The following is a 16,558-nucleotide window of genomic DNA, read 5'->3' as shown; positions in this document are numbered from 1 at the left end:
ATAACAGATGCCTGCCATAAAACTAAGACTCAAAAAGGACTTTTCAGTCAAAGCAGCTTATTTGGCGAGTCTGTCTGGTCTCTCTGTCGGATGGCATTGGAAAATGATTATTTAAATGCCATTTATAATCTGTTCACAATGCCGGAGTGAGAGGACAGCCGGGTAAAAACCATATGCTGCTGGTCGGAGCCGGGGTCAGTGGCGGAGGCTGGGGACTCCTCAGAGGGCCGAGAGGTGAGGGAGGTGAGGCCTCGGGACGCTTTGATTAAATGCGATGAAGAGGCATCGCTGCAGATGGCTGCCACAGCCTGACTGAGTCCTCTCCAGCTTTCTCCTGTCCTCTGAGGACACAAATCACCCAGCTCGCCGCCTCCCAGTGTCACACTTTTATACTGGTTCAGTGTGTTCCCAGTGGCTTTCTGAAAGCCTCGGCTGCTGTTCGCTGCCTTTTATCAGCCCTCTGGGAGCATCAAAAAAAAAAAACTCTGTCAATGCTTCCTGGCATCCAGAGACATTATCAATTCAAGCTAGTACCTTTCTAGTTCAATCTCACCACTGCATATGTCAGCTTTAAATTTCCAATACAGCAATATCTGGCAGCACAATCTCTAAATTTACATAGTAAAAGTGAAATTCTGAGTATATCTAAGGCTCTCAACATGGCGGCGGCTCGCAGCTAACAGTGCTAACAGTGCAAACAATGGCAACAGTGCTGTCAGAACTAACAGTGCATACCTGAGGGGGCACCAGACAAGCGAGCAGGCTATGTCAACAAGGCACAAAGAAGCTCGGATAACAACATACACACAGTGCGAGAATGACTTCCTTCTCTGCTCACGTAGACATTACTTTGCAAATAGTTGTTTGATGCTATATTAATGCTCGGAGAGTCGAGAACTTTTATATAAAAATGCAAGTGTAAGAGTATAAGTCTTAGAAAATGGCTTAAACACTGTGTTTATCTGCTCCAACTTACACAGCAATCGTTAGCATATACAGTTAACTAGCCTACTACCCACATTCATCGGCGAGCAACCAAGGTCAACGAGCCTTTTCTTGTATACCTACATTGGTTTACGGGGTTACAAGTGTATGTTTAGAGAGTTTTGTTTCTTTGAAACAAATAAAATCATTTGATATCGGGGTCAGTCTGCACTGTGTTATATGGTACAGTTTTAGGACCTTGGAGAGCAGTAGCCTGCTGTCACATCCTGGCTGAGTGGACAGATGGTTCACTCAGCCATGCACCCATAAGCACTGGGCGAAGGACACCGCCAGAGGGGACTCCAGAAGACTCTACGGGGATGACGAGTTCTGTGAAGAGCAATCAGAGGTCCCATTAAAGCCTCATAAAGTGCTAAAACTAATAGTCAATCTTATTACCGCAGTAAAAGTACTGCAGTAAGTAGTTAACTAAAATGTTGAGCCCATCGTACTTTAGTCCTTTACTCCTTTTCCACTCTAAAACTTATTCTACTACTTTCCAGAGTAGAGTAGAAGACAGCAACAACATCAAAGTACAGATAACTAAAAATGAGTACATTTTGTTGCCAGTGCTTTACTGTAAGGCATTTACTATAAAACGCGGTAGACACCTACAACACTGATACAGAGAAACCTTTGCAGGCAACTTTTTGTTGCGACTGATTTTTAGTCTGGAAATATACAGACAAATGTCAGTGAACTATGTGATGATGGTTCCTTGGCTTAGAGGAATAGGTATACATTTTGGGTTATGTTTCATTTCTTTCTAGCGTAGAGTTAGATAAGAAGTTCGACACCTGTCTAATGTCTGTGCTGAAAATAAAGCTACAGCCAGGAGACGTTAGCTTAGCACAAACGGTGGAAACAGTGGGAAACCGCTAGCCATAAAACCACAACATGTCCTTCTTACACTTCAGTTCTTGCATAAATTAAAAACGAATGTTAATCAGTGAGCTTTAGAGGTGTTACAATTGTTATGCTAAGCTAAGCTAACCAGCTGCTAGCTGTTAGCATATGACATGAGAGTGGTATCAATCTTCTCATCTAACTCAGCAAGAAGGTGAAGAAATGTACTTCCCAAAATGTTGAACTGTTGATGTTAAGTTACATTTTGAGTGCAGGACTTTTACTTGTGATAGAGTACTTTTAGAGTGTGGTATTGCTACTTTTACTCAAGTAAATGCCTGCTAACAACCCATCATTTAAAATGCCTAAAAGTGGTTTTACATGCTAAAAAGAATCAAGTGAGAGCGCTCTGGTTTCTCAGATATTTCCTGATTATAAGCATTCAGGGCTGAAGGCATGTTGATTCAGAGCGAGCCAAAGTAAAAACCAATCTCCCCCCTCATGTTACTGTAATCTCCAGCATGTGACCTCCCCACGGCCTGATGACGGAGGGATGTTGGGAAAACCTGCGGCGCTCACCAAACCAGTGGCCGGTCTGCCCTGAGAGGATTTAGAGGGGGAAAAACAACACAGCAGCTCTGGGACACATATTATATTCCCACTGGTAAATCCTCTCCAACTCATTACCAAATCCTCGCTGCAGGGCTGCTAATCTCTAAAGAGAGGCCGACCAGGTGCCAGTCCTTTTTGTAATGGAATTGCATGCCGCTTTAAGTGATTGCATCAACAGTTGCCGGTCCTGACGAATTAGATTAGATCGTACAGGAACCCTGCTTGTACAGCGCCGCGAGAAGAAACCGAGAAAAACTTCATCGCCATCCAAAACAGACGTCAGATGAAAAGAATTGATTCACATGCGTCAACGTTTTGACTACTCGACTGATTGCAATATTTACGTCTGCAAGTCAGTCGTCTTTTTCACTCGCAGGCCTCTCGCAGCGAGGAGGGGATGTGATGGGAGCTGTCAGAGGAGAAAATGATTGGGAAACATTATGTGGGAGAAAAGGCCTGGCAGCGGGGAAGCGGATGAGGATGTGACGAGGAAACAATTGGGGGAATAATTGTTGCACAAGCTGCCATCAAACTAAACCCATCAAAGAATATTAAAAAAAAAACACAGAATGATGAATACATCTCGCGGGTCTTTGAAAAAGTGTCTGCTTTGGCGAATCCAGATGTCCTCGTTTGATCCGATGATGAGCGCGCGTGTGTGTGTGTGTGTGTATCAAATGATCAGTGGTGGGAAGGATATGCTTGAATTTGCATCGATGAATTTATAAAGCACATCTTTTTACGTCAGTGATTAAAGGATTACAGACAACCTCTCCATTTCTGATTGATGTATGTTGGGCCAACACACCATAACTGGTGGAGCTGTAAGTGGGAGAAGAGCCGTGGCGTTCGGTTTATTACAGAGCAGCTGAAGGTCTCTGCAGAGCCTCCGCAGAGGACGGAGGAGAGGCCGAGGATGAGACGCTGTCCGTGGCATTTAAATAAACATGCTTGAACGCGAGTTCCCTCTGCAGCCGTGGCGAGCACTCAAGACTTCTGACTCGATCAGGGCCACAAAGCAATGGCAGCCCACCCCCTGACTTTAAATTAGATCCGCAATTCACTTTGTTTTGCCACTAAACACGACTTGTTGTCAAATTGGGGCACGAGAGCGAAAGGGGCTGAGGGCGGTTATTTCTGCCGGATGTTTACTCGCACTTCACTCTCTGACTAATGAGAGCTCAGAATAAGTGGGAAAACCAAAAAAAAAGAGTGGCTGCAGAATGAATGTGTTGCTGCACAGCTCCGAACTTCGGTCACCTAGTTACTAGAACATGAAGACAAAGGGCATTGTGGGTAATACAGAGACATTTTCATAGATCAAAAACACACTAGTATCCTGGTTATGATCAGGTTTTTGAAGTCTCCAGTGCTGAATGGAGTACTCTGATACATAAGAGGATATTTTGGCATGGAAACACTGTATGTATTTGGATTTCAGATCCTTCTTTGCCAGTTGCACAGGTGTGTCTTTAGCTCCAACCGTGCAGTTAACCAAAATCAGACCTGCATTAAAACAACACCATGGGGCTGCAACGGTGTTCCAGTGAGACATAAAATACAATCCAGGACATCCAGCTCTGGGAATTCAAAGGCTTCTCAGGCGCACATCAATTTCACACCAGAAAGCCGCACTTCCTCTTCTCGACTACAGTATGTTATTTCTATGAACTTTTGTTTCTAGTTTCCCCTGTATTGTAACTCATTGATGAAAATGCAATCAGGGTTTTAAGGGGTTGGGATTAGATTTTGCTTCCAAATGGGACAGCTGCCTCAAAGTATCTACAAGTACTATGTCTAACATCAACTGGATTAGAAGACAGGATCTGTTCACTGTTCACACAACCTGGCCCTTTGACTTCCTCCAGGTTGTTCACACGTCCATGTCACCTGTTTGGCGATCACGGTCACATTGCAGCAATGTGAGAATTGCTAAGAGTTAGAGGAATAAAAAGGTGTGAATTGGTGTCAAACCTCGTTCGGTGCCCCCAATCTGGGTGACGCTCGCACGCTAAATGGAATGCATCATTGGGCTTCGACAGTCCCACCGCCACTTCAAAGGGGAAAAGGGAAGCTGTGTTCACATTTGCATATGAATGGCTTTAGCTGGTTTTAAACGGTTCTCAATGTCGTATTCTTCAATTCTTTGCAAAATCAAATGTTTTGAGTTCCTACATTGAGCACAGATTTAAAACAGATAAACCTGAGCCAGTGTCCATTGTCCCGAAACATGATTTTAACACATGGAAGCACATGACAAAGACATAATATTTGCACATACTATACAAACAGAGAACCGGACCACAGCAAATATAGAGACGAATTTCGACATTTTCACAGATCCATATTTGCCATCCATTGAAAACATGTTTCTTTTTTTCTTTTGCAGTTACAGTTATTTTGAGTTGCAGAGTGTTGATTGAAGAGGTGCAGGGCTGTTACGAAGTGTTAAATTGACGCCTATAGGTGTGAATGCACTGTGCTTAAACACAGCACAGTGTCTCAGAGTTACACTAACAACGTTATGGTCTGTTTCCCTGTTATGGTCTGTTTCCCTATTATGCAAGTTGCACAGATCAAAAATGTCACTAAGTTGCACTAACAGGTCACTGCGGAGAGAGATGGGAGGAAAACTGGCAGCTGACGACAGAATTAAGCTCTCAGGCTGATCGAAGATACCAAGAGTTTCAGTCCTAACTGGAATATCAAGCATTTGAAAAAGATGTGTTGCTGGTGTCCAGTAACTATATAAAGTTGAATCGATACATGATAGTGGATATCGTCTGTATTTAATAAAATCAAGCGTTTGCCATGAAACAGGGGAACTCCACTGACTGTACACATCAAAGTGTGTTTACTGGTGTTGGGGAGAACTAGTCCTACTGCATATGACGTACGGAGGGATCTGTGTGAAGTCTGATGAATTGCCTCAACTGATGTCACTTGAGTCAGCAACAATTAAAGACTACAAGTTTGAAAGTTAAATTACAAATCTGGGGTTGTGGAGTTGGAAAAAATCAATTTTACCAGACCTCTGTAGCCCGCTAGCGGCTGGAGGCTACATTAGGTGCTACTAGCATTGCACACCTATCTCGAAAGTGACCCTTAATTTACGAAATGTTTCGCAGTAAGGCTGAGGTTAGGGATTGACCTTAATGGCATAAGGTTACGATAGATCATCGGGCAGCGAGTCTCGCAAATCAAAGAAAGGGAACGTTTTTCGCAAACCTAGGGTTGCCATCTTGTTTTTTGTTATTATTCCCAATCAAAGTTTAAGCACTTTGTGCGAACCATGTGAACAGTGGGCAAATATGGGATAGTGTAATTGCTAGGCTGTTTAGCATTTTTGCTAATGTAAAAAGAGCAACAAGTGGAAAAAAGTAATTAAGTCGGGGACTGACAAAACCATTACACGACAGTATTCACCTTTTAGTTTGCTAACATTAGCCTCCATACGCTGTTGAAATAGCTCTCCAAGCTAACAGTCAGTGAGCATGCTAGCTAACGCTAGCTCAGTTTCTGACAAAAACAAATTCACACATCTTATTCAGGGAAGCATTTCTATTTGTGTTTACACCACAGCAGAGGAGGGTTGTATGAAACTATATTGGAGTCAGGTCTTAACATAATGAACGCAACCAATATTGTATTCCACCTCCACACTGTGTTGAGGCTGAAATCTCACCGGCAGATAGCAACACTTCAACATTTCTTTGACTGTCTGTTCGACCGAAACCACATTGGACATCACCCACTCCTAATCGCAGCGACTTAAGCCCCGTAAATCCTGTGAAATTATGTCTGCTGCGTGTGTGTGTTTATCAACCCAGCTGATCTGATCCAGAGGACACCAAAGGGACAAGAGAGGAAACAGCTTTTACGTCACAGAGTCCAGTTGCTGCTGCTCAGAGGACGGTTAGGATTGGACGTCACCTCCTGCAGGCTGGAGAAGCGTAACATACAGAACACAAGAGCTTTAGCTGATGGAAAATTGACCGTATTCGCAGAGGAAATCCTCTCGCTCACAGAACACCACAAGGCTCCTGACCTGTTCCATTTATATTTTCATGTCTTTCGTCTTCCTTCAAAGGCCGAAAGCACATTTGAGAAATACATTTCAATCACTGTATAATGTAGACTTGTCTACAGCGTTTTGTATCTTCGCGAGGCAAAGCATTAGGCAGAAATCAACACACAGAGAGCTCGCTTAAGTAAATCTTGAATAATTTATTTTCTTCTCGTTTCCCTTTTTACTACTTCTGACATGGAATAATTGTCGCAGTCTGTCTTTTTTTATTTTAAGGGAACAGCATGAGACAAGGCAGACAAAAAACTAGTTCTCATTTCATAAGAAATCAACTCAATGTACAAAAATATATCTGGAAGGTTTTCTCTTGATTGCTTTTATGCATTTCGACGTACAATTTGTCTGTTTTTGTTCCATCTTGTCTTGGAAAAATACCTTCAAATATCTTATGCAACATTAAAAGCAAAGACGGCTTTGTGTCTCCCTCTACAGCAACATAATTTCTCTCTTCAACACTTTTGTAATTGTCCGGTGAACATTGTCCTCCTGCAGCTCAGGATTAAGAAAACGGACTCTGCTCTCTGGGTCGACATTTCAAATATTCAAACAATCTTTGCTGGATAACAGTTGCTTTTCAAGGCAAGGTCCCCAAACGCAGAACTGCAGCGGCCTAGTCGAGGTCCTGAGGTCAAGCTGTTAGTTAGCGGGGACGAGCAGGACGAAACCCTCTCGGCTCTTCTTGAAGTCCGTGCTGGTCTGGCCCGGTTTGGTTTCTACGGTGACACTCTTTGGTTTCCCCCGCATGTGAAGCTGCAGGGCTGAGCAGCAAACCTTCACAGGAAATTGGACTTTTCTTATACTGAAAGAGAGAAAGACAAAACATACAATTTTGTATTACTATACTTGATTAAAAAAAAAAAAGAAGTTTATTCCCACAGCCTCTGAACTACATGCCTTTCCTTTCCTATTAACTTAATCCTCACCTTGTTTCCTTATCCCAAACCATCACTAAAGGCCTCATTCACGGGAGAATTTCACACTAAAATATTTAAAGTATGTCAATGAGGTCAGTGCGCTGACGGATGACGAGTGAAAATAGTGACCTTGTTTCAAATTTTGCTGCAATTTTAGACATTTAAAAGTAAGTTTATGTAAGAGCGTTTTATTGGGAAATTCACCCACTTAGAAATAAGAGATAAAACCGTGTCAAAAAAACATATACTCCAATAATCCAATAATGCAGCTCAACATCTGTAGGTCTAATAAAAATAAAATACGTGTTTTATTTCGCCAATGCCGTTGTTTACAGAGAAGTTTAACAATGAACCAAAGCACTGCCAACCTGGAGCAGTTGTGTTCCCCAAAATTCCAAATTCCCCAACATTGATATCACAACAAGAAACTGATTCACTGCGTCAATCATCCGTCACGTATCCACAGCATCCAGGTTCAAAGCATATAATCAGGTGTGTGTTTGAAAGCCTTATCCCATCGTTAACCCTGAAACTTCCCCACATGGAGCATGTTATTGATCACTTCACACTTCCCACGTGCCTAGCGGTGATTTTGACGGATCACGGTTACGTCCAGAGTGCAGGTGCTTGTGGCATCACACACACACACACACACACACACCTTCCACCACCACCCCAATCCCTCTGCTGACAGCTGGGATAAGGAAGCGTGGCTCTGCTTGCTCGACAGGCCGGTCGCTGCACAGTCAGCTGAAGATGATCCACAGTGAAGTCGCTGCTTCCTCTCGGCCCCTCGGGGATCCTGCAGCCTCGGCGACCCCGCAAACACAAGCCGGCTCTGCAGTGTGCATACAAAGAGCCTTACACCGGATCCACCTACGTCACGGCCCGAGGCCCAGGAGACCATGAGTGCATGGTTTGATATTCCCGGGTCTCTTGTGGGTGCATTGAGATTGCCGTTTGTCTCTCCGCGGACGCACTTTGTATTAACTCAATTCGGCGGCGTTACAAAAGCAGACGCAGAACAATATTTGCCAAGTGGCTATTTGTGGAGGCCTCTGAATGTCGATGATGTGACTGATAAGCAGAGCTGGCTCATGCATACGGGGCCACCTTTGGCAATAGTCGTCGCCCCCCCCCTTCCTTTGGCAAGAACGGACCAAGTGCACTGCCTCAAACTGCTAGTGTCCTATTCTCCCCAGACAGACTGGTACCCTTCGAAAAACAATGGCTGGAAATCAGACGATGTCCCGCTTTTGAAAAGGTGAACTTCATTCAAGTAGATTACATAATGTTTTCGCCGTTATGCAACAATGCTGGCAATATGATTATGAAGTAGAGAGCTACACCAGGTGAGAGCATCATACGGACAAAACTTCAAATGTCTTGAATATACTCTGAATGATGAAACTGTTGCTTAAGAAACGGTAAATACACTTTTATGTTCTAGCTATTAAGGTAACGTAAACAAGCAAATCCAACAACACGGTGCAGGTGCACTTATTCCCCCCCGTCTCTCTTGTTTGCCATGCCGGTAAATCTGAACGAATTACACATTGCAGGAAAGTTTGTCAGGACCCGGCTTGTTTAGAACAAGGTACAGTAGTCTAAGAGACAAAACATAACAATTTTCTTGTCAAATTACCAAAACATCAGTCTGTGTACAGGAAGCTGATGCCTTCCAGCTTGAACTTCAAAACAACAGTCTCTTTAAGGTGTCACATTATTTGCTTTCCTGGTGCAAAAAGAACTTGAACTCGAGTCACCGACCGTTTCCAAATCCGTGTCGCTGTTCATCATCAACCGACAGGTTTGGCCTCGCTCTCCATTTTCCGCTTGGCCCCTCGTCAGCCTTGCTGAACCCCCCTAAACCAGCTGTCCTGCCCTCCTGCAGCAGGGACAAGCCCCGACACAGAAACCCAGTGACCTCCGCTGCGTTTGGATCTTGTGTGCGATCCTGATCTCGTCACACTGGCTACCACAAGAGGAACCCGACACCGGCAGAGTGTGTCGAGGAAGGCCTCCGGCTGCGCCCCGAGGACAGTGGACGATCAGCTGTGAAGGCCTGTGGTTCAGCAATGTGCAGGCGGATGACTGTGGAGGCCGAGATCATCCAAGGCTATGATTTACAGCTGACCGCCACTCTTTTTCCCGAGACTGTCTTCCCCCCAAAAGACACAATAGCGTCCGTCATTTCTCCAAATCTTTCTGACGTACTGATGGTACGAATCTCAAACACAAGGGTGGAAGTTTGGCGTTGAATTGCTGCCAGACCTCTCTGGGAGGAGGTTGGGGTGGATGTTACTGGACACGGCGGTTTGCATCCTGTCACCATCCACCAACCGACATGGTTTCTTTCAACCATGACCACCATTGTTCCCTGACGTAAACCAAGTCCTTTTAGTAGCCTAGACTTACAGTAACCCAGCCTCCACCTTTGAGGTGGATCACATGAAAACGGCACTCACAAATGTCCTGTATTTCTCATGTAGATATGAGGACTCCCTGTCATTTCTTCACAGCTTCACACCATTTTTGAGGTTGAGGGTTAGACTTGCTCCGGTCGAACCGCAAACGATTATGAAGCGCGATTCTTTTATTTCCATTGGAGATCTTGAAATTGTCACTTTAAAAGAAAAGGGGGTTACAGGTGTTAACAGAGGTTATTCTGTTATGCAAACAGAAAACTGTTCTTTACGGTGCTCCCCCCACACACCCACACACTTGGCTCTGCAGGAACACACACAGCGTGTAATACAATACTCAACATACGTCTCAACACGACTCAGGAAAGGATTTCAAACCAAGGAAAGTGCTGTACTGTTGTGTGCTACGTAAAATGTATTGATTCCCCACAAAAAAAACCCTGTCTGGTTAGTAGCTTGATAGCAAGTAAGAAATCTGAGACGAACTCCAAAGCTAGTCAGTTTTACACTTCAGCTTTTGTACGGATAAAACGAGATATAACATGTTAATTAGTGAGCTTTAAAGGTGCTGAAAGGTGGATTTTGTTACAGTTTGACTGAACCAGGCTAGCTAATTACCTGTTTCCAGTCTTTATGCTAAGCTAAGCAAATCGGCTGCTGACTGCAGCTTTACATCGAAAAGACAGAAATGAAAAGGGTATCCATCTTCTCATCTAATAAGCATATTTCATAAAATGTAAATAAATTATTACATTTAGCAAAAAGAAAAAAAAAATGGTCGCCGTCTCACACTTACCTGTGGCTTTCCATCCCACCCGACTCGACACGCACTCCTCAACACAAGCCTGCAATTTCCCCATCTCAATCCTAATTAGCACTTCCCCCGGCTGCCTGGCAACCGTCTCTGGGGCAACAGCAGCAACTGCAGCGCGCCGGCAGCGGGGCGGGGGGGGGGGGGGGGGGGGGGGGGGTAACGTGGGCCGAGGCCGCTCAAGTTTTCAGGGTGCGAGGTGGCGGCAGGCCGACCAAATCACGGGGTCCGCTTTTGCGTCACAGCGTTTATCATCCATTACAATTACCATCACCGTCATCAGAGACCGTGCGCCTATCTCAACCAGCTGCCCCCTGCGTCTTGAGTCTCCTCAGGGGGGGGGGGGGCATTCTGGGAAAGAAAAAATGAGTCATACTGTAACAACAGCAGAGTTAACGCATGAAGAGTGGCTTCTGTAAACGGTGCAAATATGCTTTAAGATGCAACACTGTGGTCCTGTGCACGCACATGACTTGAATCATAGATGTGTGTCATCAAGTGTGATGTACTTTAATAGCACTGACTTCAATCATTTCCTCGGGCGCTGATTAATTCTGAGGACCGCCGACACGTTTCTGAACAGCAAAAATCAGTTTACCAGTGAGGGAGCTCACACAAGGAGAGAAACGGGCGTCTCAACAAATTGATTATCAATGAGGGGGGGGGGAGACGATCGATCGCTGTTAAGGGGGTTGTGCAGCAGGAGCACTGGACATGTTGTTAGTGACGGCTGTTGAACTCATCACCTCGTTCCAAACATCAGCTGAATGACAACTCAAGAAAGATAAGAGATACAATCCCTTTCACCGAAAAATTGCTGTGTGGCGCTCGACACAGCGGTGAGACTGTTGTGACGAATGGAAACGTTGCTGAAGAATCCATTTGTTGCACTATTGAGGTGGATTTTTAAAAAAGGCAGCATGTGTGTGTGTGTGTGTGTGTTTGAATCCACAAAGAGGCCTTTTTGATGCCGGTGCAGTTTCGAGGTCAGTCGCCGTCTCCGTGAGTGTGCCCAGGAGGCTTTGAGGCGCTCGAACAAGAAAGTCCCCGAGATTTAACAAGCGAGGTACCAGTCAGGACGTCTTTATGAAATCTGCTCCAACGGAGTGTCTTTGATGTAAACGTGTGGGAATGAGCTCATCGGGAAAATAGGATGTGAAGCGTTCACTGTCTGTGTAGTCGTGCGCCACCCATCCCATCACGTTTTTCTTTTTTTGCTTGACTACAAAGGGTTGGTTAAACAGGAAAAAGCAGAAAATCATGTTCACTGGCATATTTAATATGTTTTTTTTAACGGATTAACATCATCCTTCCTGTTAGAATTGCATTTTGTGTGTAGATTTAGGTAGTGTGCTGACTGATTTGCTCAAATGCAGGTTCAAATCGCAGCAGAGCATTTTGAAGCTTTACATTAATCCCTCAACAGGATGGTGGGAGCAGGCGAATTTGACTTGACTCTTATTGATATATCTTTGAAACAAACTCACTTGTCCTCCTGTAACTTAAATCCAGTCCACAGAGACACTTTACATTTAAACGTGTCATCATTGCATCACGAAACAAAGAGCTGCATTCACCGTTTCTGAGTTTCATCAACTTAAAATACCCGACAGATCTCTTGTTAAAGCTGGTGTAGGCAATTTATTGTTGGTGTCACTGGGCAGAAATGCCATAACAACCTTTCAGCATATTACAATGCAAGTGTAGGGAGTGAAAACCAGACTTCTGCGCCTCTTATTGGCCCTGTTTTCAGGATTCAGATTTGCCAATCGCAGGTCCTTTCAGAGAGAGAGAGAGAGAGAGAGAGAGAGAGAGGGCGTTCCTGGCTGTACAAATGCAGATGTGTGCGTACGTCCCTTCAGATAAACGGCCTGCAAAGAAACATCAATGAGGAAGACGTAGAGAAAAGAAAGTGTGACAATATCAGCGCAGTGTTTCAGAGGTGGAGTGAAAATGTTGCTAATAGTTTAGCCTTCCGGTCACGGCTGGGGTTTAGCAGAATGCTAAACTATCAGCAACATTTTCCCTCCACCTCTCTGAAAGTTTAGCCGTCTGCAGAAGCCGATAAGGACGATGTTTGTATGAATGTAAGACTCGTATTCATTGACCATATGAACATTTAATCCACACTCACAAAGAGTCGTTTTTAGCTGTTTGTGTTGCAGATGGAATTACAGCTAAATAGATTACCTAACTATAATACTAATAATATATATATAATACTTACTAATTATTAAAAACAATGCTAGGTATTGTACTATTATGAAGGTCACAGGGTTTTCCCGCACAGCAACCGGTAATTTGCCAGCGGATAAAATGACATCTTGAAGGACGTCTTTTATTATTTTATTACCCACTTCCTTCTCGGATATTAATCCTGTATGAATGAGGCTTTTGTAAGTCATAAGGGATAAACTTCTATTTGTGTGTACTAGATATGATGACATATTTGACTTGACATTATATTGGTCATATGACTATAAAACGTCTTTTGTATCCACTTGATAGAAAAACTTCAGAAACAGGCTGTGGTGGGTCAGAAAATCTGCATTTCAGTAATTATCACGGCATTATGTTGATCTTATATATGACAATATTTACTAAATTATTATTTATAAAAAATGTAAAGCTTCTTAATATGTCAGAACTTACTGTGTGACTGAAACATTCATGTAGACATGAAAGACTGCGCATCATCTTAAATGAATAAGAGCATTTGGTCACGACATGAAAGACGAACACATTAAAACACTGAAACTAAATTTGGTGCCAGCTCTACTTATAGATACTGAACTCTAATATACTCATATGTCACGGAAATTCCTGCTAAAGACCGGCTGTAATCAACTGATTCCGGCTACTCTGTGAAGCTAAAAGCACTGAGCCACATGATCTGCCGGCTGTATGACACCTGAGAAGGAAATGGGTCGGTGTTAATATACACCATCTACGTTCCACCTGGGTTACTCTCAGTGGTGGAGGAAGTATTCAGATCCTCGACGTGAGTCAAAGTACTAATACCACACTGTAAAAACACCATGAGAAGCAAAAGTCCTGCGTTTAAAATGTTACTTCAGGAAAAGTATGAAGAACGATCAGGAAAATCAAACTTGAAGTATCAAAAGTTATTGTTTCAGAAGTGGAATTTCCTGTGTTTTATGTGAAAAATCCTCAGTTTTGTAAAGTTGCTCATAACTAAAGCTGTCAGATAACTGCAGTGAAGTAAAGAAAAGTACAGTGTGTCCCTCTGAATTGTAGTGGGGTTGAAGTATAAAGTGGCATCCTGAGAAGCAAATACTCAAGCAACATACCCCAAAGTTGTACTGAAGTAGCCTACAGTACCTGAATGTTACATTCCACCACTTGTTACTCTCCATAAGATCAACACTGCACGAGCGCCGACCCTGAGCCGTGTATGACACCAATGCTAGAACTAATAATAAGCTGTGGAGAGGGGGGGAAAAAACTTTGAAAGAAGACAAAACGGGGGACAGGAAGTGAGCGGGCGAGAGGACGAGCTGACCGAGGAGAGCCCGGAGCACAAGCTGCCTCTCCTGTTGCTTCGGCCGAGAGAGGAACACATTGAGGACAGCCACTGAGGGAGGGAAAGGAAGAGGGGAGGCAGAGGAACAGAAGAGGCTATTTCGGGCTTCGGATGACGCTTTTCACGACCTAAAAAGTGAATTTAGCACAGAGACGGCCTTCCCTAACCGGCAAACTGTTGACGTCCGACGAGGTCAAACGAGAAAGTCAACAAGTCCTTTCGACATCAGTAACGGGCCATTAAAGCCACATCACAAGACCACTCGCGTACGCTTTGAGGTTAATGAAATCATCTTGTTTTCTCGCTACTTCCCTGGGAAAGGGAGGGGGTGACCCAGAAGATCGCTATTGATGCAACACCGTCTCAGGTCTTTCCATATTCATAACAGGAAAGTGCTGATTTAGACGATGCTGGAGACGGAGAGAGAGAGAGAGAGGAGCTGGGAGAGGACGAGATGAGAGAAAAACGAGCAAGAGGCAAGGAGGAGGGGATAATTTGCCCACGAGCTAATCAAGCGTCATTTCATAAAATGTGAGGCGTGAGCCGGTCACCTCGAATCACATTTGTTTGGATGAGTTCATGTGTGCGCCCTCGAGGGCCGGATGATTCAACCAAAACACTTCAATGTTTTACAGGAAGAGAAAAGAGGAGTTTAGAGATATATAATTGGGGCGTCACTTTTAATCTGTTATATGTGCGAACATGGAGCAAACACGGGCGTTTGTGAAATACACCACCTGACCCGCTGCATGCCGTGCAGCCCTGTTAGCAAACTAGGCTGTTGTTGCTGCCTTCACTAGTGTAAAGTGGAGCAAATGTAGCGACCACGCCGAACAAACAATCATAAAACACAAACTATCTGAAAAGTGACGTCAGAAAGCTTTTAAAAACTTTATTCAAGCACAATGTTGTGAAATTTGACCTCTTTTTTCGGGGGTTCAGTGTCTCAACGGAAGAACGCTACGACATGCGGACAGTCACAGCCGGGGAGCGAACCGCCAACCTTGTGATTAAAGATGGATTCCAGAGACGGCAGAATTGTAAATAAAGATGAGGCTGTTTGTTGACTTTGTTTGCTTCTCTGATGCAGCGGAGCCAACACAAACAAAACACATCAACATACATCCTACAGTAGAAGTCAGGATCGGGCTGTGTGCTGCATTCAGGTGAATTACTATTTGACGAAACTAAGAAATACTCAAATATGCCTTTTTTTCTTTTTACATATATCTGACTTGGCAAAGAACCTTTTAAACACTGAATGTAGTGACTGCAGAAAAGAGATGTGTTTGTATTATTGCATTATTAATTTCAGTGCGTCTTTAAAAATGGCACAAACTAGCTGCTACTGTTTTTGGTTCTGCATCACAGCTGATACAGAAACTTCTGTCCAGACAACAGTCTCTGGCCGCGGTCAATAAAGATAATAAAATCCCCAAATTGCCTTTTAAGTAAAGAATCCTTCTCAATCTTTTAAGGCCGGGGCGGATCATACCCTAAATCCTGCCTTTAGCCCACTCATACTCACCCCCCAGCTGTCCCAGCAGATGGTCCACGAGTCCAACCCCCTCCAAAACACACACACACACACACACACACACACACACACACACACACACACACAGTAAACAGACACATACCAACACACGCCGCGTTCATGTCGACATCTCAGACCCAGGTGACAGGAAGGGATAGCGGGAGAGAGACGGGGGAATACGTACAGGAAAGAGGAGAGAGACGGGGAGGAACGAGCCGCGGGATCGACGTGACGTGACAGAAAACCAGACTTTGTTTGTCTCGGCTCGTCCTCGCCGACGACCCAGCGCGGCTTTGAAGTCTGATTTTCTACCTTGTGCCTCTAACGCTGCCTTCGCTGACCCACTTTTGTACAACTCACTGTGCCACCAAACACTCACAGACTCACTCTCTCCCGTTTGATTTCCAGGGATGAGACCAAAAAATAAACAAACCACACAATCGCTCCATTGACTGTCTGCTCCCCTGACCACTCTCCAAACCTCACAAACTAAAAAATGACATGCGCGTGACTCCCAGAAGTCTGGAATCTCATTTCCTGACAGAAGGAAGCACAAGAGGAGTGTGTTTATGTGTTGTCACCCCCCCCCCCCCCCTCTCACACATGCTCACACACTTACACAGCTCACCCCTGACTTTGTCTCATGAGTAGAGGTCGCGACCCCCTCCATTCACCGCAGATGGTGGCACAAAGGCAGGCGGAGAGCTGAAACTGACTCCCGATGGTCGACTTTCCTCCGCGACGCCCGGCGTACCCCGAACAGAGACACCCAGCTGCTGCCCCCCCCCCCCCTCCCC

At 44.5% G+C, this 16,558-nt stretch overlaps 1 protein-coding gene across 1 annotated transcript in view; it reads right to left on the bottom strand.

The window, feature by feature from the left end:
- Window positions 1-6,679: 6,679 nt before the first annotated feature.
- Window positions 6,680-16,558, bottom strand: part of myo1g (myosin IG) — a 40,094-nt gene continuing 30,215 nt past the window's right edge. The window contains exon 22 of the mRNA XM_079175712.1: window positions 6,680-7,328. Within this exon, the coding sequence (XP_079031838.1) occupies window positions 7,166-7,328 (163 nt within the window). The 3' untranslated portion in view covers window positions 6,680-7,165. The remainder of the gene's footprint in view (window positions 7,329-16,558) is intronic.

The sequence above is a fragment of the Pholis gunnellus genome (assembly GCF_910591455.1).
Source record: "Pholis gunnellus genome assembly, chromosome: 16".
In the NCBI taxonomy this organism is placed as follows: Eukaryota; Metazoa; Chordata; class Actinopteri; order Perciformes; family Pholidae; genus Pholis; species Pholis gunnellus.
This window is presented reverse-complemented; position numbering and strand designations above follow the sequence as displayed.